General features: G+C 43.8%; 1 protein-coding gene across 4 annotated transcripts in view; it reads right to left on the minus strand.

Moving 5' to 3' along the window:
* The window catches only part of ADTRP (androgen dependent TFPI regulating protein), a 60,692-nt gene extending 37,336 nt beyond the window's left edge, over nt 1-23,356 (minus strand). Inside the window, exons 1-4 of one of the 4 annotated variants that reach the window (XM_073877577.1) lie at nt 23,101-23,356; nt 22,171-22,422; nt 12,058-12,192; nt 10,365-10,466 (exon numbers count right to left, since the gene is read on the minus strand). In XM_073877577.1, the coding sequence (XP_073733678.1) occupies nt 10,365-10,466; nt 12,058-12,192; nt 22,171-22,413 (480 nt within the window). In that variant the 5' untranslated portion in view covers nt 22,414-22,422; nt 23,101-23,356. Of the gene's footprint in view, nt 1-10,364; nt 10,467-12,057; nt 12,193-22,170; nt 22,839-23,100 lie in introns of those variants that run through there. The other 3 variants (XM_073877578.1, XR_012373821.1, XM_073877579.1) reach the window with 3 other exon arrangements.
* Between the last annotated feature and the right edge of the window lie 3,748 nt (nt 23,357-27,104).

Genomic DNA, 27,104 nt, shown 5'->3' on the forward strand with positions numbered 1-27,104 from the left:
TTTCTTTCTTTCTTTTTTTTTTTTTTTTTTTTTTTCTTTTTTTTTTTATGACAGCTACCCGCTTTGGACCATATAAGATGCCTCCCTACTGTTTCTATAGCACTGAGGAGATTTTTCTCTCTTCTCACTGTTCCTCTGCTTCAAGAACTGCTCTGTTTTCAAAGATGAGAAAATTAAAGTGAAATCTAGTGAAGTCTAGAATCTCTGTGAGGTTTCTTCTGTGTGCTTGCCTCCCTCAGCCTCCTTACCCTCCCAGCCCCTTGATATCCACATTTGTGACCTTGTAACTTTATTGGCCCAATGGCACCACATCAGTATACCATGCAGGGCCAGATTCAGAAAACCAAAGGTAAGAGTAGAATATCCATGCAACTGTGAACTCAGCCTCAGACTGGCATCCGTGCCAATCAAACCATTTACTCAGGCCTAGAGTCACGTCTCTCAGCTGCCCCTTGGTTTTTATTTAGAAAGAAATTACAACAACCACAATAATGACCAAAAGCAATTTTTAAAAAATGCTATCCCTCAAGAATGTCTTATTTTTTTTTATATTTTATTTATTTATTTGAGAGAGAATGAGATAGAGAGCACGAGAGGGAAGAGGGTCAGAGGGTCAGAGGGAGAAGCAGACTCCCTGCCGAGCAGGGAGCCCGACGCGGGACTCGATCCCAGGACTCCAGGATCACGACCTGAGCCGAAGGCAGTCGCTTAACCAACTGAGCCACCCAGGCGCCCAAGAATGTCTTATTTTTAATCCTGATGTACTCATAGAAGGGCCCATGAAGATATGCGATGGCTGGTAATTGTAGGACCAGAGACCTTTCGGGGACTTGGAGAGTCTCCCAGTGTGAGGATCAGTGTTGCGACACCACGGTATAGGGCAATTGAGTAATAAATGATCCATGTGGCACATCTAGTAATTTTAAGACTTTCCTGGTCGGTACTGAAAATGAAACCACCAAGGTTGCTTGATGGCAGGCTCTAGAACTGCACGTATGTGGGTACCCGATTATAGATAGGCCCACCGTTCAAGTTTAGAAGGGCCATTGGGTCTGCTGGGTGCTAAGCAGAATACAAAGAGCCCACAGCAACAGAAAAAGGAAAGAAAGCCCACATTTGCTAAACTCTTGTGCTTCACACAGTGCTGGGCACATGACATATTATCACAACCACACCAAGTTGTCTCCCTAAAAGTAGGCTCTGGCCAGGAGCACCTGGATGGCTCAGTTGGTGAAGCGTCCGACTCTTGATTTTGGCTCAGGCCCTGATCTCAGGGTTGTGGGATCGAGCCCCTGGTCAGGCTCTGTGCTCAACAGTGAGTCTGCTTGAGATTCTCTCTCTCTCACCCTGGGATCCTCCTCCCCCCAAAAGTCTTCCCCATCTATGCAAATTCACCCAGTTTCTTATGCTAAATATCAGGGGAGGATCTTGGATTTTTTCCTTTGCCTTACCTTTTAATCCATCGGCAAGTTTGTAAATTCTACCTCCAAAACACTCCTGCAGTCCCTCCATTTCTGCCCATCTCCACACCTGCCTCCCTGGCCCAAATACCAGGACTCCCACCCGATGCCTTCAATGGTGTTCTAACTGGTCTTGCCACCTGCACAATGTTCTGTAGATGACAGCCAGAGTGGGCCTCTCCTGATACAAAGCACGTCATGTCACACCCCAGGAACAACCCTGCAAAGTCTTCCTGTGGCAAGAAAAACAGGATGCACAATCCCCAGCCTGGCCTCCACGGGACTGCAAGCTCCCACAACCCTACCAGCCACTCTCCCGCCTAGCTGGCATGTCTCCCTTGCTCTCCCTTCCTTCAGGGCCCCGAGTTTCTTCCCACCCCGAGGGTTTCACACGTGAGCTGACCTCTGCCTGAACTCCTTTTTGCCCTGCTCCCTACCTGCTAACACAACTCATCCTCAGAGAGGCCTTTTTCTGATACACAAGTCCATATTAGGCACTCCTGCTCGTCTTTCTCCTAGGATACTTAAAGTTTGTCCTTATACTTTAATTTGGGAGATTGTTTAATATCTGCCCCTTCATAGACTATACATTCGGCGAAGGCGGGGTTCTGTCTGTATCCTACGTCATCTGCCCCCATACACACAGCGCACAGCAGACATGAACAAGACACTCAGCAAAAACGTTTTGTTTCTCTTTAGACTCCTTCATTCATCCCTCCCTCAAAAGCACAGGGAGAAGGGCAACAAGGATTTAATCTAAAAAACAAAACAGGAAGTCTGCAAAGATACCCTCCAAGCTCATGTAGAATCACTGAGCATAAAAGCAGGATTCCCACTTAGAGCAAAGCTTTTACTCCCAGTCCCACAGACGGACGGCCACCTAGTCTCACTCAGCTCAGCGTGCATGAGCTCCCGGAGAAAGAGCTCTTTCTTGTCCCCATGTGCTCACTCCTCCTTAGCTTTGCTTCTGGGTGAAAGGTTAGAGAAAACGGATGAATCTCGTGAGCATATGAAGGTGAAAAAGGATACAGCTGGTAAATAAGTAAGGCTACCGGTAGGGTGGCGGAGTCGAGCAGATTTAGGAATTAGTTGACAAAGCAAGCACCTATATACACGGCTGTGCCCATGAGATTATGAGGGGGTTGCAGGGCAGGGCCAAGAATGCAAAACTCAAGACAGAAAGTGTCTGAGAGCTAGGAATCCATGGGATGTTGGATGTGTGGCTTCAGGGTAAGTGGGGTCACCATCCAGGAGACTAGAAAATGCCCTGGAGAAATATTCCACTGCCCAGTAATGCAAGGACCTGGAGGTGAAAGAGATGGTTGCCATGGAAGTAAAGATGAATTAGACAAACTCGAACTTCCAGTTAGGCACAAGGGACTGCTCTGCAGCAGAGAAGTTGCAGAGACCAGGAAAGGGGGTGGGGGCTGGTGGAAAGCCCTTGGGCAGCCCCCTCTTCCAGGTGAGGATGGGGCTCCACAGCTGTGGAGCGGCTGGAGTGGCTGCCAGTAGGCTTCCAAAACAGCCAGAAGCATGGTGTGGCTTTTCTGTGCTGACTCTCTCATCAGGCAGGGGATGTTCCTTGGAATCTGACAGAGAAGGCTCTCCTACCTGGGAGAGCATTTTCACTTCTATGCTGAGATCATGGGATGTTAGCTCTTTCCTACCCACTTAGGTTTTTTTTCTTTCTCTTGGTATTTTGGAGGGGTTTAGGATCCTCTGTTATGAGTTTCTCCATCTAGTTATTCTCCAACCAAAAGTCATTCTTCTCATTGGTTGTCTTGCACATGGTTGCCATGGAAGTAAAGATGAATTACATCACACAGGAGGAGAGACCCACCAGCATACCCTCAAGGGCACGGAATGATTTTAATTATTTAAATGCCTAGTAACTTCTTAGAAGATATATATATTGTTTTAATCATTAAAAAAAAAAACTTTGACCTTAATTTTGAAATTGGGATATATTTTCTAAGGGGTATTCTTCTATTTAGAAAGCAACCTGTTGTTAGAGAACTACGGGATAATGGAATTGTGAAAGCAAACCACTCTTCAGCACACATTGGAAGTTCTCTGAATCAGGATTTTAAAAAATAAAAAAATAAAAGATAAACTTTGACTATTGTGTTTCCTGCTCTCAAGAGATGAAGCAAGCAGGCACCGTGATCGCTTGGTTCTAATTACATAAAACTGTGAATGGACTGGTAATCCTTTGGCAGTTCATTATCACAATCTCCTCTATTTACCTTAAGACTTCCTGAGGGGCAAGATGGCTTTATTGTCCTTCCTCAGTTAACTCTGCTCCCTAATCCTGGTTTAGCTTCGGATTTCACTGCTGAGCCTGAAGCATTTATTCAACTTCTCAGTGTTTCCCAGGTGAATGCCCTGGGAGAGCCTAAACTCCTTAGATTAGGAATTGAATAGAATGAATAAAGGGGTAGCTAGAAATGGTTTAGAACAAGAGGACAACCCATAAATAACCCCGAAGACCCATTCTGACCTTCTGGCCTCCAGAACTACATGATAATAAACATGTGTTCTTTTAAGCCATTAGGCATATTACTTTGTTAAGCGGCAATAGGAAATTAACACATACAGCATGACGAAGGCTCTACCACCCCTTAACCACCACGCCATCAAACTGCTCTTGAGCAAGTCATTGGAGAGTTCAATATTGCTGAAGCCAATGGAAAATTCTAATTCAAGTCATCTTACAATGTCATCATACTTGACCTCTAGAAGTTTTCACATGCAATACTTCCTCTTTCTTGAAACTTTTGTATACTTGATTTCTGGGAGGCCAAAGGGCACTGGGTTTCCTCCTAACTCATGAGCACCTCCTTCTCAACTTCCTTTGTAAAATGCTCCTGCTTCCCTTCCTAGGCACAGGAAATGGAAGGTTCTAAGTCTTCGTACTGGGGTATCTTCTCCTACCTTACTTACTCTTTAGGTGATCTTATTTAACTTGAAAAAGAATCATTATGATGAAGACAACCAAGGTTATGGCACCAGTGTGGAAATCTCCTTCTTGCTCATATGTACAACATGCCTATTCTGCATCTCAGTTTTGTTGTCTGATAGGCATCTCAAACATGTCCAAGCAGAGCAAAATTTCCTGTGGGTGCCTCCCTCACTTTACCCAAATTTCTGTGAAAACATCCGCTTACCATAGAGACATCTCCTGGCCACTCTGATTACCCTATTGACCTATTAGAACACACACACACACACACACACACACACATGCCATGCTCTGTCCCCTCACTCTGCTTTATTTTTATTTTTAGTACTTTCATTAAAGTACCTGACATCATTTATTCTTTATTCATTTGCTTGTCTTCCCCACTAGGATGTGTATATTCTCCACAAGGACAGATTTCTGTGGTTTGTTTTTGCATCCTTAGTGCTTAGAAGAGGGCCTGGTACATAGAAGGCACTCTATAAATAAATGCTTGTTAGCACTGCCTCATGTTAAAGTTAAATGCCTTGCTTATTATTAAATGTATTAGCTGGTTATATATTATATAAAAATATAGAGATACAATATAATGTAGGCTTCCTATAGTGAGATAACATTTGATAAAAATGGTGTCAATCAAGGTATGGTTTACAAAGGTATTTTTTGAGGAGAGTATATTTCCAACTATCTCACTGTATGAGAGCTGCATGGTTTCTGCTAATTTTGAACTGTGCTTCAAGTATCCTCAGATGGATCTCCCTTACCACCCTGTGAGTGACATGGGCTGGGGCACTCTATCAGCAGGACGTACTTTGGCTGGTATCTTATGTCCTGGGGAAACAGAGGTGGATGGGTGGTGGAGTCTCCCGCGGGAACCTTGACCAGGTCCGTCTTTTTTTTCAGATGTGGGCTTTCTGGGGAATAATAACCGGAAGGGGGGGGGATTGTGTTTGTATTTTTTTACTGCCACAAATGTTCTCTCAAAGATGCTGCATAACACAGCCTCTGCTTTTAATAAGTTAAAAGACTGAGTGGAAATATATATATGTGTATGATATACATATCTATCTATATATTTATCTATCATTACATATATATATAAAAGATTAGATATAAAATATCTATAGTTTAAGCTTCTTGAGGTTTGGAAACCAACCTAAATTGTTCAGGTTGCCCCCAAGGAGAGTTGATCATTTCTCTTATCACTCCATAGAGATTTCTCTTATTCTCTTATCTCCCCATAGAGATGAAAACAGCTCTATGTATATCATAATGGCTTTTTAAAAATGAATAATTCTTTATTTTGTCTTTTAGATTTGAACTGAGCATTAAAATCATCTGGGAGTCCTCTTTTCAAGTATATGCTTAGTTACTCAGGAGATCTTAACCTGAGTCCCATAAATGGAATCTATAGACTCATAGATGTCCTGATTCACAAAAAGATCTATTCCCAGAGACTGAAAAACACTGAGCTACACATAGATACCTAGACTGTGGGTCTCCTCTGCTCAGAGAAATGGTGGGGTGAGGAATCAGGAAGGCATGGGGGATGGGGTGGTAACTTGTGATGACAAAGGGTGGCCCTTTGGTATGGATGTGCCCACAGATGACCTTCTTTACTCATCAGAGTTCACCTACCTCTACTTAGCAGCCCAACTATGTCACAGTAGGCTTATGAGTGGGAGAGAAAGATCTGAGATTGGGTCTGAATTTAGGGAGAGACAACATCTTGCATGCTCTGAGTGAGTAAGAAACTGAAAGGTATAGAGTTGCCCTGTCTTGACATTATGACTCCCCAGCACACCCCCAGAGAGAGCCCAAAGGCCTTCCAGGTTGTTCAGTCATGACACACCTGTTGGTCAAAACCAGGCCAGGACACAGGGGACATAGAAGCCCTCTTCCTGTCCATGTCTTTCATTTGGCAATAATTACATACTACGGCGTGACACCTCATATGGCAATGTCTTCTATTAGTATTAACTATTATTTTATTATTTCACCTTTGTGTGTATATACTAGGCTCAACCAGATTTAAGGGTGCTAGAAATCAAAAACTTTGTCAAATATTGACCATGGTGCTACACACACAGTTGGTACTTAATCATTTTTTCAAATGAATAAATGACAAAGCATGAAATAAGTAAGATGCTGTATCTGGCACTTGCTCCAATGTAAAGAGCCGAAGTAAGGCCTGTCTCTTAAGAGCAGGTTATTTTGAAACTTCCTTTAATATCAATGAAAGCTTTATCAGTTCTATAATTCTGTGACCATGCATTGAGAATTTTATATGATGGTAACATATCTACACCATCCTTAATACTTTATAAAGTGCTTGCACACACGTTCTCAATAACTGTACTATTTTAAAATGTAGAGGGGCTCTGAGGGGGTTCTCTGATCTATTTCACTCTCCCCAATGGCTACCTGAACAATTTAGGTTGGTTTCCAGAGAAATAAGTTCCCTAGCTCCCTCCAGGTTATGATCTGATGTTTTCCTCAGGTACTGAGTCCTCTTCCTGCTATTTAAGTCCCTGCGCTCTCATTCTATCTTTAGTAGTCATTTAGATAAGACCTGGGGAGTTAATGTTTTCCTGGCAAACCCTGGAAGAAAACTTTGCTGTTCTTCTCCTTCTTTCATGAAGACTTGAGAATGCTTAGCAATGAAAGAGGCAGGTTGATCTACTTTAAATAAGGCAGCCTGGCTCTAATGGGAGTTCTTAGGGCACCAGCCAGCGGCAGCCTGTCAATGGTGAATGCAAATATCTCACTGATGTTACTATTTGGTTTGAATGAAAAGCACCAGTAGAAAAATGTCCATTAGAGATGACGGTCAACTTTGAATCGCCTTACTTCAATAAGGAGTCTCCAATGAGCTAGAAGGATCGGGCTGGGAGGATTCCAAAGACCTGATGAATCATTAAGGGTTTAGAACCACACTGTGGCAAAAGGGAGAGTGTTATTTCTTAATTTGACAAATACTACTCATTAAACCCAGGGCAGCATCACAAATGGCAATGCGAAAAATATTCCAAAGCTAAGGCTAGAATAGCAAACATAAGTACTGTTGTGGAATGAAAGCATCTTTCAGGAAAGCATGCAACTGGTTATGTACAGCAATAATCCTTATACTGTGGAAGAGAAAGGGGGGGTGATGCCCTTTAGATCAGGGCCAGCCACGTATGGAGGCAACTAGTATGAAGTGTCCAGGCTGACCCCCCACCATCACTCTGACTGTCACAATGGTGGTTTCCAGGTACTCACTCCTTTGGATTGTCATGGAAGGACACTGTTAGCACATAGAGTTGACAAACTGACCCAGTAATAGTTATTTCCATATTCTTTCATACTGGGGTATCTGAGAAATTAGCAGAGAGCATTCCTCGAGGCAACTGATCAGGGGGATTCAATAGTAAGAAAAAAAAAAGTCCAGACTAAGGAACATGATCTGAGAAAGAGGCGTGAGATGCAGTCTTGAAGATCTTGGGTTTGGAGCAGAACAAAAGGAAGCATGGAAGTTTGGAGGTGACCACATTAGGGATACCCAATGCTGGTTTTGCTGATGCCAACATTTTTCCATAATGGCTCTGTTGGGAGTTTCTCCCATTAAATGAACAGAAAACAGAAGAGTCTGTGTCTGACCCAAGGCAGGTTCCTTCCCCCTCTCCTCTCTTTGTCACCAACATCACTCCTCTGTGGACTCTGGCCCTTTCTCTCTAAAGCTCTCTAAGGTTAAGCCTAATTGATTGACCATAGGACAAGGAACCGGGTCAACAGAAACTCCCACTGTAAAGGCACAAAATAATCTTAAGACCCCTGTTGTACAATATCTGCCTTAATTAGTTTACAGATATGTTGTACATTATCCAATTATCTGCTTCCAAAATTACCAAAAGTCCATATGGCTGTCTAGCAAGGTCACAAATGCCAGGCATTGCCATTACAAGCGTTTGGAAGAAATCCAACTTCACGTCTATGTGGAAAATGGAACCCCAAAGAGGTAGCAAGCTTGTAATGGTTATAAGAAGACTTCTACATAAGCTCACAAAGCCATGAAAAAGGTGTCGATATATGTGTTTGGCTCCAAATTAAAGACACTTCCTACACCCTGCCTTTTCATTTTAGTAACATCTAGCTCAGTCACTTGTCCAAAATCACTCCATTTTCTTAAGTCAAGTTTTGGCTTATTACCATACAGATGGGGATTCTGGATTTCTTTTTTTTAAGTGAGAATTCTCAGTCTGCTATGTTAATCAAGCAGAGTGACATCCTTTTTGATTGCCTGGTGAATTATGAAACCAGATCGAATCACAAATTTTGCACTTACTGTAACAAAAAGCAAGGAAGAGTGAGTTAGTTTTAAATCCAGCTGCCCCATTTATGAGCTTGGTAGCCCCTAGTCAAATTGCTTAACCTCTCTGAAACTTTTATTTTTTTCTAATTTATAAAAATCAGGATATGGTTGTCATCTAAGGAAAGTTGTGTGAATGAAATGAGCTCATGTTTGAAGAACAGGCTTAGCACAGTATACAGTGCCATTAAAAAGCAGGAATATTTCCTACATGTGTGTCTCAGATTAATGTTAATGGGAATTTGGGAAGGTGAGGGGTGGTTTGACAAAAAGAAAGTGGTGGGAGGGATTCCTGAGAGGTGGGACTTATTTAATATATAGTTTTTGGTCCTGAACTCTGAATTAGATCAGAAATTGTGTTATCTTTGTCAATTAATAATCACTATCTCACTGAGTACATATTTAAAGTGAAAAGTACATTTTTCTGGGGGCAGGGCACATGAAGGGGCAGAGTTAACGGAGTTGCTTTTCCAAAGTGGTAATCATGTGAGTTTTAAGACAACTGGAAGGGTTAGGAGTGGAAGAAAGTCTGTGAACTTGAAGAACCTTAATATTCTCCCTTGAGGTGTCCCCTGTTTGTTTGTTTTTTTTTAATGTCATTTACTTTGCAGAATCTGAGACCTCCTTCCTAACTCCTCACTAATGTGGAAATGCATTTGTAAATATTGAGAAGCTGAGCTAGGACTCTGAATATGTCCTGCATATGTGCAGTGCCAATAACTCAGACCTCCTCTTTCATCCAAGACGGAGCCAACCATGTATGAGCGCGGCTTGTCCAGCTCACTGTTCCTGGCATTCAGATACCAGTGACCTGAATCTCTCAGAATAGGTTCTATTTACTATTCAGACCCTCAAAAATAAATGCATGAGTAAAAAACCAGATGGGGATAACTCCAAAGAGACAAGTAAAGAATAAGTGCATTTGCCACGAATGGTCCTAATCAAGTGTTAGATAAAGAGCTGCTGATGAGCTGGGAGATGTTCTTTGGGTGTTGGGTGGATTTTTCGTAAAGGTGGCTTGACTTCTTTCCTAGATCAGAATTTCATTACATGTTATTCACTGAAGTCACTTCTCTTTCAGGACTGCGGCTGCCAAGAAGTTGCCTGTCCTTATGGTTGGGTGTCTTTTCAATGACTTCAGAGGCAACTTGCAAACAGTGTTGCCTGGACATCCCCTCTGCTTGCAGTGACTCCAATTACAGTAGCTGTTTTTGCTCATTTTGTATCCTCACTGTGCTCTCTATTTATTTATTTAGAGAGAACACGAGCCAGTGTGCATGAGCGGTGGGAGGGACAGAGGTAGAGGAAGAGGGAGACTCTCAAGCAGACTCCCTGCTGAGCATGGAGCCCAACACAGGGCTCCATCTCACAACGCTTACGATCACGACCTGAGTGGAAATCAGGAGTCGGATGCTCAACTCGCTGAGTCACTCAGGTGCCCCCTCACAGTGCTCTTTAAATAAACAGTGATGGGATGGAAAAGGAGTGAATAGGATGATGGGGACTGAGACGTTCGGAAACATAAATAAGGCACTTTGGAGTTCTTGGTACAGAGCCTGATGCCTTTCCATAGTCACTGAATTTGCCCTTTACTCACCATTGCGTGATTCAACCATACTGGAAAGATACCATCTAGGGCCTTAGGGTAAACGAGCTCTCGATCATAGAGAAAGAGGATCCAGAATGACAAAAACACAAACTGGAAAATAAAATACAAAAATAGCATCATTAAGTCTGTTTTCCATCAGAACTTTCTAAGTTAACCAAGGAAACATGGAGAAATAAAAATAGAGACCAGTTTTAAAGATATTCTATAGACAGGTTATAGAAATGTAAAATGAAGACAAACTTCCTGACTTTGTTGAATTGCTATGTCCACTCTCTGGGGATTCCAGAGAATTGGGGATCAATTATTCATCCTCATGGCGATCAGGGAGGGTATAGGTAAACAGGATTCACAGACCATTAAGTCATTTTATTTTAACCGATGACCTCTCTAGTCTAAACTTTCACTGGGAATACTGAGATCAGCCACATGGGGTGGTTTGAGTCTTACACTTCCCTTGCCCACCCTCTGAGTAGGCACAGCAAGGAGACACAGGGACACTGGGAGAGGGCAGAAGTGACAAGCGCCCAGGATAATTCACAAGCTAGTTAATGAGAGTTGCATCTCCCCCTTGCTCGGAGCTTTGGAACGATGCTCATCCTCTCATGCCCCTTGGCTGTCCTATCAAAGTGTCTGTCCTCTGTGTTACAAAGTCAATGCAGAGATGGGGGAAAAAAAATAACCATTAATTTTCCAATCTTCCTATCTTCTTAAATCCCAAAGACTCCATTTCTAAGACTTAAAAAAAAAAAAAAAAGAATAAACTCCACTGCTACTAAAAACCTGGTCTTTAGATGTATGGGAGTGAAGGACGAGGTATCCTGCGAAGTAAAACTGGAATGCCAGGACTTGCTCTGTTATCTGAGAACTCGTCAGTGTTTGGGCAGTTTCATTTTGGTTTTAAGTCTGGAGTCTCAATACTGTAGGATGCAGGACAACGACAGGCGGAGGGAGGCAGTCATTTCTAAGCATAGGCCCTGCTGGGCAGCCAGCAGGCTTGATCTCAGTTTGTTTCCATTCTAACCAATGAATGAAAACAGAAGCAGTGTCATCGAAACGTGGGCAGTATCAGCAAATACGCTCACTGTTGCTGGCATATGTCGGGCCCCTTTCCAGTGTCCATTCATTCAGCAAAATGAATGAGGTACTCACTGTGCACCCCACACTAGATTATTTTGGACAGACTGTCTTGCTCTCTCCCCAATTGTCTTTTCCACGAGCCAACTCTGAAGTTCTCATACCCTCTCCCCACCCCTTTTTCTATGGTTTCCACTTGCAGAAGTAACATATGCTCATTATAGCAAGTGAAACAAGATGTATAAAAGGGAAAATGAGTCATCTGTCTCCCCAGCACCCTGCATTCCCAGGACTCTGGTGGAGCCAAAGCTATCTTAGTTGTAGTTTGATTAAGAAAGATCCTTCAAACTTCCCCATTAGACATCCACAAGGATCTTGAATCAAACTTTTACAAAGACAAGAAGGCAGTGATAATTCTGGTCAGTAATGAGCCTTCTTTCCTGATGACACTGGGCAGCACAGCACAGTCCTCAGACAAGACATTCATGCAAATGCACTTGCTCTGGTTCACAATAACGGGCACCTGAACAGCCTTGCTGCCCAGGAGAGGTGGTGTTCATCCAAATGGACATGTGTATTATATCACTAACACATCTCTGTGACTTACTGTGGAAATCGGGAAAGCTAGCGTGGTAAAAAGCAGGTCTCTGAAGGCGGTCATGAACTTAATGTCTTTTTCCCCCTTAATTCTTTTTAGCACATCTTCCATGCAGGCGACCCCGTAGAAAATGGCCTGCAAGAGCTAAATTCATTACAACAAATGAGGGCATTTTCATTTGCTTTAATTAATACATTCTTCACTGACGTAAAGCTCCATCCCTCTGGGAGCAATGTTGATTTGAGAAGGAGGGGGCTGTTGGCTGTGTTGGTTGAGAGCCAATTCAAGGGCTGGTCTTCCAGCTCAGTGGGCCCTGACCTTGCTCGCTAAAACTGATTGAGTAAAGTCGTTTAGGGGATAATAATGTGTACAGTATTTAGTGTAATGGACTTGAGCTAAAATGGAAACAAAATAAAGAGTCAGCTTAAAAGGAGAATGTAATGAGAGATACCTTAGCTGCACGGAGGTAGGCAAAACCAAATAAACAGCACAAGGGCAAAGAGCCAGACACAATGGTGGACATACTCTGGCTTCTTCCCAGGAAGAAAAAAAAAATGTTAAATGCCCAGTGCTGCAATCTCATTAAAGAAGCTGGAATCAGGGTCAAGAGTGCCACAAAGGAGCTCCCTGCTCTCCTGAGGGAGATTCACAAAATGGAGTCTTGCTTATCTGAGAGAGAAGCCGATGTCCTTCTCTGATTGATAGGGGGTGCCTGAAGGCCTTACAAAGAAAATCTGGCTAAAGGAGTGATTTAAATCCACAGGGATAGAGCAGGCCAGGGGCTCTGGTGCATCACTAAGTACCATGAGGTCCTGGAGGCGAGGTCAAAGAGAAGTAGGGCTCTTTTCAGTGAAGTAAGACCAGCTAAGGGCAAACTTTGCCCATTCTTACTGTTTTGCACAAATCTGTGGCTTTGGATTGAAGACTTCATGGGTCACCATACAGAGTTATGGTTGGTTTTGATTGTACTTGCACTAGATCCCATGCTATTCCGTGAAAGCTCTGGGTACAAAAGGGGCAATCAGGACTCTGCTCTGAGAGTACGAGTCAGGCAAGGTCTGGAACCTAGGGCATTGCTCTCAGGTTGGGTCAGGTTGGCTGTTGGGGAATGGCCTCTAAGGTCTGAATTCTAGGAAAAAGAAGTTCTAGCAGAGCTGGCCTCCTCCCGTTCTTTAGCTTGAAGGGGTGGGTGAGGGAGGATCCAGAGGTGAATTGGGCCAGACATATACCCAGCTGGGTCCTCAGACCAGCAGCACTGGTGTCACCCAAAAGCTTGTGAGAAATGCAGGACCTCAGCCCCACCCCAGACTGTGGAATCAGAATCTCTGGGAGTGGGGTCCAGCAACTTGTTAACAAACTCCCCAGGTGACCCTTACATATGCTAAATTTCTGGAAATGCTCACTGGATTAGATATAAAAAATTCCTATTGACTACTCAAAGCCATAATAACAGACTTTCATTGATTTCTTGTTATGTGCCAGGCTCTGATCTAGGTTTTTTAATTTCTCATAACCACCTTATGAGGTAAGTCTTATTATTATGCTCTCTCCCAACCCATTTTACATGTAAGGAAACTGAGCCATAGAGACATAAACAAACTTCCCTTAAGTCTCATGGTGGGTAAATGGGGATTCAAAACCCAGAGTCTGGTTCTTGAATCAGACTTAAAAAAAAAAAAAAAGGTTTCTTTTTTTTTTTTTTTAATCATTTATTTGACAAAGAGAGAGTATAAGCAGGGGGAGCAGCAGAGGGAGAGGGAGAAGCAGACTCCCCGCTGAGCAGAGAGCTCGACACAGGGCTTGATGCCAGGACCCCAGGACCATGACCTGAGCCAAAGGCAGACGCCCAATCAACTGAGCCATGCAGACACCCAAAAGTCAGGATTCTAAGAACAGTTTAGGTAAAACACTGTGGGAGATTGGAAGAAAGGCAACTCTCTCCTGGTGGGAGAATTAAAAATGACTGTGAAAAGTACTGATGCCTGATTTTCAACCTATCCCCCCAGAGATTCTAATTTCCTAAGAGGTGTGGCCTGGACTTCAGGATTTCTAAAAATTCTCCCAAGTGATTCTAACTGGGACCGCTAAAGGTTGAGAACCAGTTGCGTAGAGGAACTTCTGTTTGGACATTTGGATCTGGCCTTCCCAAGAGAAGTGGGACAGTGACGATCCGGGGACTAAACCCTCCTGGTGGGATGAGCTTGGAGAAAGAGAGAGAGAGAAGTGGAAAGTGAATTGCAGGGGCAACGCCCTCATCCACAGGGCATGAGGGGCAAGGGGACAGCAAAGTAGCAAAGAATGATCAGATGGTAGAAAACTGAGAAGGTACAAGAGTCCCATGGTCCCTGAAGGGAGGAGGAAGTTTTGAGCCAGAAGGGTGGTTCCAGAGAGGGGTGGGCAACAGTTTTACATGTCACAAAGAGGTGGCCACCCCAATACTCATCATCTACTTTTGACATTCAGCCCTCGGGCGATAGAATTTGGAGCAGTCTTTTGCACATGGATGTTAGAGGAAGTCACCTCCTCCTCCACTCTTTCCACTCCCCCAGAGCAGCTCTCACCTCATCCCTGGTTTCACTTCCAGTGGTTCAGGCCACAGGAGGCAGCTGTTTTAGTTAGGAAGGCGGGCATGGGGCCCGGGCCCTGGCGAGGAGACCCGCGCTCCTCTATCAACAGAGCAATTAATCATGTACTGAGCACTGAGCGTCTGCCAGGTTTTCTGTCTTTGGGGAGAGGTTACCTCCACCCAACATGTGAAGTCCGTGTGACCACTTTCCTTAGCAAGAGCTTCCTAGAGTCACCATGAGTCAAGCACGTCCTAACTTTCTCTGGCTCTTCCCAAAACTGTGGAAATTGGATTGGGAGGAAAGAACACATGACTCAGAGCCTCCCTGGCTTCTCCTTCATCAATAAAACTTTTCTCCACACTGCAAACTTGCCAATCACCTCTCCATCTCTCCCTACACACACCCCCACCCCCACCCCCACCCCCGCTCACATGTATATGCCTATTGTGTACGTGGAGCAGCCTTGTCCCCACTGATCTCAATCTGCATTGACATGCCATCATCTGTATCAACAAGGAATATTTGTGGAGCCCTCACAAAGGAACTCAGGAGGGAGGCACTAGGGTGTTGCCAAGAGAAATAAATAAGCCAGAACTAGGGCAGAGAGGAGCCACGCATCAGAGCTGGAGGGCAAAGAGAAGAAGGTGCCATGATCTCCTTCAATGGGGAGGTTTCTTGGAGGGCTTTGAGGACAGGTTGGTATCAACTCACCCAATGCGACAAGGGTCTGCTCATCCCCTAATGACAATACAATGAAGTGTTTGTAAAACAAGCACAGAAAGAACAGTCAAGGGAGAAAATGGTAGCTATCAGGGACTGAACTGTGTTCCCTCAAAATTCTTATGTCGAAGTTATAACCTTCAGTGGTTGTATATGGCAATAGGGTCTTTAAAGAAGTAAATGCACGAAAACAAGGTCAGTCAGCGTGGGTCCTGATCCAGCATGATGGGTGTCTTTCTAAGAAGAGGAGACTAGGATGCAGACCACATGCACCATGAGGCAGGACCACGTGAAGACACGGGGAGAAGAAAGTGGCCATCTGCAGGCCGAGGATGGGGCTTCAGGGGAAACCTACCCTGCAGACGTCTTGATCTTGGACTTTCAGCCTCTGGAACTGTGAGAAAATTAACTTCTGTTGTTTAAGTCACCCGGGCTGTGGTACTTTGTTGTGGCAGTCTGAGCAGACCAACACAGTAGCGATGAAACAAGATGGCAACAACCAGCCTCCTTTGAAGAATATCACAACAAAATGACTGTCATTTCCATTTCTCCACTATGTGGGCTACCCAAGAAAGCAGAGCTGGTGGTATCTCGATCAGGGTTTATTTCAAGCTACAGCTCTGTGATTTATCTCTTCTACCAATTCTTTTCTAAGTCTGTTTGTTCCTTGTGCCTTTTTCTGAAATGTTGCTGGTCTAAGTTTGTTAGCCGGCTTCCGTTTTTGCTGCTCGCTAAAAAATTTACCACCTGGGAAGGCTGAATTACGTTTTTTATAAGTAGTGCAATTTAAGAAACCATAGCTAAAGGAAATTTTGTTTTTACATTCACGTGTCTTCACAAGATTCACAAAAATCTTGAAATGATGGAAACTTCGCCTTTCTAAGTCATCAAGTTAATTTCTTTGCCTTTAAGCCAGAACCTTCTTCAACTATCTCAGGAAATGAGAATTTCTTCTATTTAAAAAATAATTCCAGAGAGGGAGATTCCACAAGTTTCCTGAACAAGACATTACAAATCTTATTGGATGAGTCAAGTCATCCAACGCCCAGCCCAGCTCTGTGCCTGACTTGAACAGGCTGGGACTTTCTTAGGTCTTGTCTTTGAAATGACGCAAGACTTGCAGTGGGAGACTATTCCAGAATAAAAGAGCAAATGGAGACTAATTGTGGTGAGTATTTTCTATAACTGTGGCAGTGAGGGTAGTTTGGGGGCAGGTAGAGGAAGCCTTTGCTAAAAGAGATCTGCACTATATATGTAATAGACTGTTTCAAGCATCATTCATGTGCATTTAGCTTAAGTAAAAAACTGAGATAAAAAACACAGAAGAAATGATGTGAAGAATATAGGCTGGCATGAAGAGGAGGGGGGAAAAAAGAGAAGAAACCAAGAGAACACTGAAGGACAGGTTGGAAGAAGAATTCTAAGAATGTTCAGCCAGGGTTGCATAGCGGCTGACCACTGGCTTCAGAGTAACAGCAGGATGGGTAGGCTGTGGGTAGGCTCCCTTACAGGTGGGGTGGGGTTCCCTAGAAAATGCCTCTGACCAGGTAGACCCAGGTTCTGGTCATTTATTCGTGCAACCAACATTCACAGAGTGCCTGTTAGGTGCCAGAAACTCAGACATGTGTTAGACATAGTACAGGCTAGGGCGGGCTCTGTGCTCATATGTATTTTGTTAGGAAGAAGAGAGTTCTCCTCTCCAGGAGGAGGAACCCTTCCTGTATGTTTACTATTTTACATCATGTAGGTCAGGTTCCTTGGGAAACAGAAGCAGATTCTTAGATCTGCTTGCAAAGTGTTCATTGAGGAGTGCTCTCGAAACAGCTGTGAGAGGGAGGGAAGGGGGCGGGGGGAACAGGAAAGAGCAGCAGGAAAAGATGAAAGGCAATGCCCTTGCATGGAATCTGGTGGGCCCCAAAGGAGCTGTGGAGCTGAGCTGGTGCTTCAGAGTCGTCCTGGAGCCTGGCCTTTCTACCCCAAATCAACCAGTCATTGGATGCAGCAACCCCAGGGAGGGCCCTGAGCCTTGTCTAGGCAGCTCCCTTCTGCTAAGGGCATTTCTGGGACAGGACCTCAGCAGCCAACACTCCTCCCGGATGCTGGGGAACGAATACTTTGATGCTGGGGACATGGGGGGACCTGGGGGCCACACCAAGGAATCCACCCCATATGAGGATACTGAGGCTCAGGGATGTTAGGTAACTCACTCAAGATCACACAGCAAGTGAACAGCAGAGCTAGCATTCACCGCCAGGCAACCTGGCTCCAGAAGCTGGGTCTTCAATCACTGACCTCTTTACAGTGTGTAAAGAACCTACCAGAATGTCATGGTTGCCCAATTAAGTTACAGCTATTTTATTTTGGGTGCTGGTGGTGACATTTTCCTGCCATCAGTTGTCATCCTTTCAGCTGAGAGCTGAAAACGGTGGCCTTAAGCATTTTTGGGACTAGACAGTTAAGTGTATTCCTGAGCTTAAGAGTTGAGTTTAAGAGTTCCACAAATGAATGTATTCGCCTGATGATGGAAATTAAAGGTTGGCTCCAAGTGGGTCCTGTAAGATAAATGGATCCCTGTCTTTTCATTGTTTGTGAGCTGCTTTGGAGTTTGGACCAATGGAAGGTCCTCAAGAATTTCTCTTCCCCCAGCCCTGCTTTGAGATCTCTGGGGACCTATGGATGAAGTTGCTGTTGTCAGGGTGACAGCTTGAGGGGAATGAGGCCAGAGCTGCACGAGGCTTGGGCAACTTCATGATAAATGGTGGGAAAGGTTGTGTCTCTGTTGGTTAAAGGGGGAGGGGGCCACCCAGAATCTCCCCTGGAGATCCCAGTTATGTGGCACAATGTTTCAGGAGGAATTTTATTTTTAAAAAGAGGAAAACCCAGCACACTGTATAAAGCCAACAAGTTAAATTGTAGTTAAAATTCCCCTCCATCCCCACCTCCCAGCATAAGTTCCCTGAGGTCAGGGGCAGTCCCTGGATGGAAATGGAGTGGATAGAGAGGAGGGGACACATCTGTGGAAGTCCCAGGCACTGGAAGCCTGAGCTGACACGAGCACCCTGAGGATGTCCACAGCACTGCCATGTCTCCACACCCAGCTTCAGGGGCATCCCCATTCAGCATGACTCACTGCTCTCTGCTGGAGCCTGCCAACTCTACTCCCAGGATGGCCCCAGTGCCTGAAGTCTGCACCTGTACCGCTAAAGGTGGCTCCACAGTGGCCATCCTCTGGCTGGGAAGCTGGAGAATGCACCCTGCAGAGAGAGAACCCGAGCAGTGGGGCGGGTGGGCAACTCTTGCCTGGATCTATAACCCACCAACCATGGTGCTGTGAGGTGACCCATGTCCCACTAAATCACCTTGCCTTCTGCATGACCTCTACTCAAAGATGAGAAACTAGAAGCTCATCACCACCCTCCTATCTTTGCTCCTCATCATCCAGTGTATACAGCATTCTGAGAGCTTCCTGCGTGTTGAGTCATGCATCCCTCCTGGTCATTCTGTGATGACCTTTTATTTCTATTTGGCAGATTTGGAAAGGCAAAACACAAAGAAATACCTAGCCCAGGATCATAGACCGTGGAGGTGGTAGAGCTGAGGTGCCATCCCAGAAACTCATGACGGTAGAGCTCATGCTTATAACCCTGCAGCTCACAGCCTCTCTCTCCCAACAGAGAATTGGCTGCCTCTTCCCTGGGGTGGGTATACTCCCTCATTAGGCAAAAACTCAGATCTCCTCTCTCTTTTCTTTATCTCCTTGGGCACTGGGCAGGAACTGGTCACTGTGACCAACTCTCAGTGGCACCTCTCCCATGCCACCCCCTGCCACCACACACCAAATGTGTGTCTTCTCTTTGAATGCTATAGGATGCTTCAAGAAGAAAACGGGGATGCTCAGAATGTTAACCTGCACTAAGGTGGATTGTTCTCTTGAAATGAGGCATGACTGATATTCGGTCAAGTAAAAATTAGAGCTATTTAAAGGGAGAGGGGTAAATTTCCTGGAGAGCAGGAAAGGGTACTGACTTCAACAAGCTTACATAAAATAAATTTAAGAGTATTATAGCCAGTTATGAGACTTCTGTGCCTTGATAAACACAACTATTCACTAATCATTAATTAATCATTAGTTAACCAATTAATCATTAGGAAACACAACTATTAAATCAGCCCATGAGGCCTCAAGAGCGCGAAATGTTAAGGCCCAGGATCTCACCTTGAGTAACATATTTGGAATCTATCTTTAAATTGATCCTCTGAAACACGGTCAACCCATCTTCACCAATTAGAAAACTTTGCGTTAAGTCATACTTTCAAGATGACACCTAACAGAGCCCAGCAGGGAAACAGCCACAGGTAAGCAAGGCCGTCTCTGCTCATTTCAAGAGACGAAAGATGTCAGAAGAGATAATACTGCTCAGGAAGGCAGAAAACGCTGAAGGTCAAGTGCAGTCAACATACCAAGTGGCTTAATTTTTCTTCTAGGGGCACTCCGCGCCAGCCACTGTAGCAAATACAATGTGGAATGTTAGGAGACAAAACTCCTGTTTTAGAGCCATTTACAGTTTGATTAGAATGTTAAAGACTCACATGTGGATGGAAATAAGAAAATAATACTATACATAAATAAGCGGAGACTGAGAGATGCCATAAAAACTCAGGGAAAGGAAAAACAAATGTGGGTTGGAGTTGGTCAGCAGAGGTTCTAAGGAAAACATGGGATTTTGGGTGGTCTATGAAAGCGGCAAAGTGGTGGAGAGGCAGGTAGGTCTTTGATCCAAAGATGGTGTGAATACAGGCAGAGTGGTGATGGCAAGAAGCCTAGGGACCAACGCTGGAGAAGACACAGGTCTTCCTGGAGAAGAGACCAGCTTTTCTGGGGACGGGGGGACCTGAAGGCTGAGTAGGCAGGTGAGCTCTTAAGTCAGGAGTTTGCAATTGGTTCCATAAAGTAGGAGGGAGCCACTGTGATTTCTTGAGTAGCAGAACCACCCTGAGCAAGCAGGTTCATGATGTTTATAACAAAACCAAACCAAAACCAGTGCTTTGGGAAGATGAATCTGGAATCTGAGAGGTTGATGGATGGATTGCTAGTAAGAGGGCAATGAAGAGATAATCTCATCACCCAGGTACAAATTACTAAGAGCCTGTAATTAGAGGGGTAGTAAGATTGGGGGAGAAAGGAATGAACCTAAGGAAAGGAAAAACATAGGATTTGGTGGCTGATTCATCAGGGAAGTGAAAAGGGGATTATTACTAGGAAAGAATAGTGTCTTTGACAAGATAAGTGTTTTTTTTTCCATTCTTGGAAATATGAGGGCTCTGGGGCATGGAACTGAGAATGAAGAAGTCAGGGAGCTGGTTTGTGGTAGTGGGTGGGAAGTCTGTTCTCAGCCATGCTTACTGTGAGATGGGACATCCATACTGGAATTTGGTTTAGATTCCACCATCAATCCTGACTACCCCCCTGTCTTTTAGTTGACTATTTTTTTAAAAGATTTTATTTACTTATTTGACAGAGAGATAGCGAAAGAGGGAACACAAGCAGGGGGAGTGGAAAAGGGAGAAACATGCTTCCCGCTGAGCAGGGAGCCTGATGTGGGTCTCGATCCCAGGACACTGGGATCATGACCTAAGCTGAAGGCAGGCGCTTAACGACTGAGCCACCCAGGTACCCTTAGTTGACTATTCTTAATATAAAGCCAATAGATACTCAAAGTTGAGGTTTTCACTGTATTATCCTAGCTCCAAAAAAGGATTTCTTTGTGGTTTTTGATTTGTGTGTTTGTTTTATAAAATTCTATGATTGAAAGAAGGAGTCACCTTGATTATTTCAAGTACACAAGAGCTGCCAGGGCTCGAATCTTTCAAGCCAAAATCAAAAGCCAGCAAGTGGCCAAAGAGGAGGAAGCAGAACCTCCAGGCCCCTTGGATTTGAATCTGAATTTCCTCTCCTTAGCACTGTAGAGTGTTACTTTTCCCGACCATGCATAACCTCTGCTTAGGATTGTGATTCCCAAGGATTGGAATATTTTGCCCAGTTTCTGAAATCAGAGGCTTTTATGGCACCCTACATTTTAGTTAAAAAAATCTCAAACATTAATTAGCATCCCCAAAGGCTGTACTATTTTTAGCTTTTAACTTTAATATTTTTACATACTCCCCAAAAAGTTTTTAAAAACCTATTTTTCTCCCATTCATTCACACTTCATTCATCAGAATGTGGTCAGCTGGGCTACAGAGACAAGAAGGGATTGAGTCATAGGATTGGTTGGTAAATTGTTGAAAATGTGTATTTGCCATTTGGTTGAGTGATTCATCCTTTAAGATGGAGCCTGAGCCTATAAAAAATTGAAGTGGGATCTGAACATGGCAAAATGTGTTTGCTTTTCTTAGATAAATCTGTTAGTCTGTGCTGGAAAATGGCATCATTCCCCCATTGGAAATTGTGCTTCCCACACAACATACGCCACTCTGCCTTCCCTCACAGATTTCCCCAAGCAAAGTTCAAAATCCCGCTTGTGTTTGTAGTCAGTCCTACGGTGAAACCATTAATTTAGTCTTTCCATTTGAGCTCATCTGAGAAGAACTCCAAGATACGATTCTTTTCAAAAGAGTGTTTACCAATTAGCACAAAAGATAGGAACCGGTAACTTCTCAACTGGGTTTCTCAGAGCAAACTGTCAAGTCAAAAAGAAAGCCAAAACTCACAGACAATGAAGAAGGAAGACAAAGAATGGTATTTTGTATTTAATAAAACTCAAAGGTCATATGTGTAAACACACTGGTACTGTAGACAAATAGCTTGCTTCCTGGTATGGTCATATGGACTTACCAGATTTAGGAATGTCAAATGCTTCCACTGTCCGCCATTGAGAAAGATTTTGGATTTCTGCTGGTCTCTTCCTCCTTTTTGTGAGATGTAATAATTGAGAAAAATATACCAGCTCAAAACAAGGAAGTGGTATATGCAGGTACAAGTCCTCGTCATGGCTAGCTCTGACCAGGGAGTCGTGAATGACTTGGGTAGCTTTCCTCTGGCGTCCTTCTGCGGGTCACAGCCGGAGTCATAAGGCATGCCCAAGAGCTGTAAAACACACCCCTCTGGGATTGGGAGTTCCAGCAAGACTGAATTTTGCTTCTCTCATAGGCTCCCTTCCCAATAAACTTAGGAGACAGGATTATTGCTGGTTTTCAGAGGCTTTCATTTAAATAATAAGTAATCCCCAGACTTGCATAAGTTTCAATGCTTAGGCTTTGAAGAGGAGCAGAGGGGAAGGCAAGATCTGCACTTTGCACTGTTTGGCTGGAGTGGGAGTTAACGGAACTTATTGTGAAACACCAATGAACTCTAATCATTACTGTCAGTGCCATATTCTCTTCTTTCCTTTTTATCTGGGCGGAACAAGGAAGTTGGAATAATACCTCTTGAGAGATTACGATCAGGTTGATAGACTAGACGGTAGAGATTATGGGCATGTTTATGGCACAGAGGGAGGTCAGTAGAAAGGGAAAGAATATTATAATCTTGCTCCTGAGGTCTCTAGGGCCCTATAAAATCTGTAACAAACTGCTCCTCCAGGGAGCAGCCCCAAGGCTTTTTTTTTTTTAGTTTTGTATCTATACCTTAGAGATACCAAAGGTTACCCAGGGTTGCCCCAGATCATTTACAAGGGTGTTTCTGTGCCCTAAGAAGAAAGACGCATAGCAAGAGATCTGTGGCCAAAGAAGCATAGGAAGAGGTGTGTAGTCATGCCCCACATACCTGAGTTTAGACGTTGCCGGGAGAGAGTGGCGGTCTCTGCATTGCCTTAGAGAGGACGAGAATGTGCTTAGGCTAGGCAGAGTTTATAGAACCGGGCCCTGCTCAAGCTCAGCAGAAGGTACCTGAGAGAGCACTAGAAGTGTGATACCTTGTGACATCACCAGCTTGCTTCCCTGGGCAACTGACTCAGAGGGTTCTGAGCAAATCCCTGAGGGAAAGGCTCCCAATGCTCTTATGTAAGTCTGGAGCTGGTGCTGTTCAATGATTTAATCAGGGCTAACAAGTACTGGGAAAAAGAACTAGAGGCCACACATGGAGGGCAAAACAAAACCAAACTCACCTCCTAAGAGTCATTAAGAACAAGGGTATATGGTGGCCAGGGATGGGGAGAACAAACCTGAGCCAGCAGTAGAGGGTCTTCATTGAAAGCGTTCCCAAGGGAAAGGATGATCTGGCAAAGGTGACATAAAACTCTGTGCACAATTTCATGGCCTAGGTTAAAAGTGCAAATAGAGCAGCTCATATTTGACAGTGTTTATTATGTGACAGGCCTTGCTCCAAGTGCTTTACACATACTAGCTCATTTAACACTCTAAACACCAATTTGAAGGAAGCACTATACTGAAGGTCACTATGATGAACCTCGTTTTCAGATGGGGCTGCTAAAAGGAAGCTCAAAAAGTAGCAAGAGACAGGTGCAGTCTGCACTCTACCCAGTGTTCCTGACAACAAAAGCAGCAATGTTTGCACTGCACACCCTCGGACTGCCTTTGCGATGTTTCTCCACCCCATGCTGAAACCTCTTTTTTCCTGTCTCTCGCCCATGGGAAAATGCCCTCAGGAAAGGATCAGATCTGTTTTGAAACTTGATGCACATATAACTTATTATGCTATGTCTCCTGGAGTGTTTTCATGGTACACGCCATTATAGATTTAGGGGTTTTATCCTTTTACACAAAAATCTCAAGCCTAAGTCTGCAGATGGGTAAGGATTTGAAGCAAAAGTGAGAAAAGAGAAGAAGACAAAGACCCAAATCTCTGGAACATGTACATCCAACCTGGAAGCTGGCCTTTTAACACTTGGATTTTTTTTTTTTTCTGCATTAATCTCAATGCCCATAGATGAAGCCTTTCATAAATATTGATATAGTTGGGGCAGGTACCTAGGCGGCTCAGTCGGTGAAGTGTCTGACTCTTGATTTTGGTTCAGGTCATGATCTCAGGCACATGAGATCAAGCCCCACATCAGGCTCTTTGCTGGGTGTGAAGCCTGCTTAAAATTCTTTCTCTCCCTTTCCCTTGGCCCCTCCCCCCTTCAAAAAAATAGAGAGAGAGATACAGTTATTTAAATTTATTTGTACCTTGTTCAATGTTTGATATTGGAATCCAACTGTTAGCATTTTAATCAATGATAATATTAATCTATCTATGAGGATTTGTATATAGAAAATATGTAATTTTTTAATTCAATATATTTTCTTATAAAAATTTCCACAAAAATGTTATCTGAAGGAAACGCTACCTTGTGGCCATGTTCACATCATAATTTGTATCTGTGGTTGAGCAACCAGATAAATGTCCATGAAGCACTTTGTCCATCTGTTTCCTACTCTGAGACCAGGTGAACCTTTGGGGAATAAAGACAGTGCCACCACTCAGGTACATGATATTATTAACTAACACGTAATAAATCTGCTGTTAGCCACCCTTTCTCCACTCTCCAAGGATCTGGAGGCCTCGTGTCATATCCAGGAGGAGAAGAGAATTGTTCCCTAACTTAATAAAAAACTTGACAGAAATACACACTTTTTTCATGGGAAATACTAAAAATATAAAATAAACATATTTCATATTTTGAATGGAACAGATAACTTGACTATTAAAAGTAACTGTCTTTAAAACTCTCTAACTTCCGGAAGTTTAGAACACCAATCTTTAATTTCACAAACACTTATTGATTGAGCACCTGCTAATTGCCAGATACTTACTAGGCTCTGCAGATTCCCTGGGGAATAAGAGAGCTCCAATCCCTGCCCTGATGGGGTTTTTATTCTAGTAAGGGAGATGGACATTAAAGAATAATACAATCAGGTGTTGATTTATAATTATGGTAGCTTCTGTGGAGGATAACAGTGTGAGCCTGGGAGTGGTCTGAGGTCAGGGAAGCTGGCCCTAGGAAGACACCTGTGAGCAGAGCTGTCCTCTAGACCCTCCCAGCAAGCGCCGACTGTCCTTCCCAATCGTTTTTTGTGAGCTCCTCTTTCTCTGCCAGTTCCTTATGTGTTCATGTTTCCCAGGGAGCTGCTCCAGCCCTCTGTCCATCTCCCTACATACTCACCCAAGTGATGCTGCCCACTGTCATGGTTTCTACCACGACTTTCCAGTCTATAACCACAAATTTTATATCTGTATTCCCAGCCCTCCCCCCATCCCCACAAAACTTCAAACATGTCTTTGACTACTTGTTGCATATTTCCCTGAATGAGTCAGATGCACCTCACACTCCAGATGTCTAAAGTGAACTCACTAGTTTGTCCCAAACTTGACCTTTTGTCCCTATCCTCTGTCTTGGCAGGGATGGCCCCATTGTCCAACCTGGGAAACTTCTTTGTCTCTTCTGTCTCCCTCACTGCCCAAGTCCTGCCAACTTCATCTCCCAAATCAAACTCACGTCAGCCCTCCTCTCTCCATTCTGACTACAACTGCCCTAGTTCAAGTCTTCCCAATCTCTTCCCAGTTGGTACTGTTTCTAACTTGTTTTCCGGATTCTAGTCTTATCCCCAACTCCATTCTTCCCTAGGTCAGGAAATAAGTCTACCCAAAAAACCAATCTTAACATATTCCTCCCTGGCTTAAATCCTTTTACTGTACCAATATCACCTACAGGAGAGCATCCAAGTTTCATAACATTTTATAAACTGTCCCATCTGGCTTTGGTACTCTCTCCAGCCTCATCTGTGGTTTCATATTTTATTTCCTCCAACCACACTTGGCTAGGTCACGTGCCAGTACTTTGGTCCTACCACCTCCTCTCCCTGATGGCCTCCTTCAACATGTCTTTGACTGGATGTCTCATAATCATCTTCCAAAATGCAGCTCAGCAGTTCTCTAGGAGCTCTTCCCTGAACATCTCCTCAACCAAGCCATATTAAATATCCCTCTCTAGTCTTCCTTAATACCCTGTGCATCTCTGCCAATTGCATGAGGATTATTACTGTCTTAGTCCATTCAGGGTGCTATGACAAAAATACCACACTGGGTAGCTTAAAAATGACAAAAAGTTATTTCTTATGGTTCTGGAGTCTGGGAAGTCCAAGATCAACGTGCCAACAGACTCAGTGTCTGATGAGAGCTTCCTGGTTCATTGACGGTCATTTCTTGCTATGTCTTCATCTATGGGAAGGGATGAGGGATCCCACCTAAGGCAATAATTCCAATCATTAGGGCTCTACCCTTGTGGTTCAATCACCTCCTTAGGATCCCACCTCCCAATATCATCACTTTAAGGGTTAAGATTTCAACATATATATTTTGCAGAAACAAAACACTTAGTCCATAGCAATTAGAAGTGAATCTCTTTTATGAAGTGTTATCTCCCTGGGTTCAGAGGTGGTGTTTTTTGGATTCTTAGAGCTTAGCACAGTGCTGCACACATAGTAAAAACTTAATAAATGTTTGTCGAGTAGACAAATATGTATATATCAGGCATACCTGTCTACTGAGCCTTACTATAAAGCCAGTTCACTCATGAAAAACTTACTATGTTCAAAGTGTTCAGCTGCTGATTTCTTGGGAGAAACTTGAACACTAACATGAAGATACAGCTCAGGCCCTGGAGGAACTCACAGTCAAGTGGCAGAGACAGAAATCTAAACAAAAAAAATTATAGCATGTTGTGATAAGTACTATAATAGAGGTATGCATAACCTACTAATGGAACCTAAATTATCTTGCACAGTTTCTGTCATTCTAAATATACAGAAGATTGACTTCAAGATAAATGC

Source organism: Callorhinus ursinus, unplaced genomic scaffold (genome assembly GCF_003265705.2).
Source record: "Callorhinus ursinus isolate GAN/ISIS: 27379988/994484 unplaced genomic scaffold, GSC_fseal_2.0 scaffold26, whole genome shotgun sequence".
Lineage (NCBI taxonomy): Eukaryota > Metazoa > Chordata > Mammalia > Carnivora > Otariidae > Callorhinus > Callorhinus ursinus.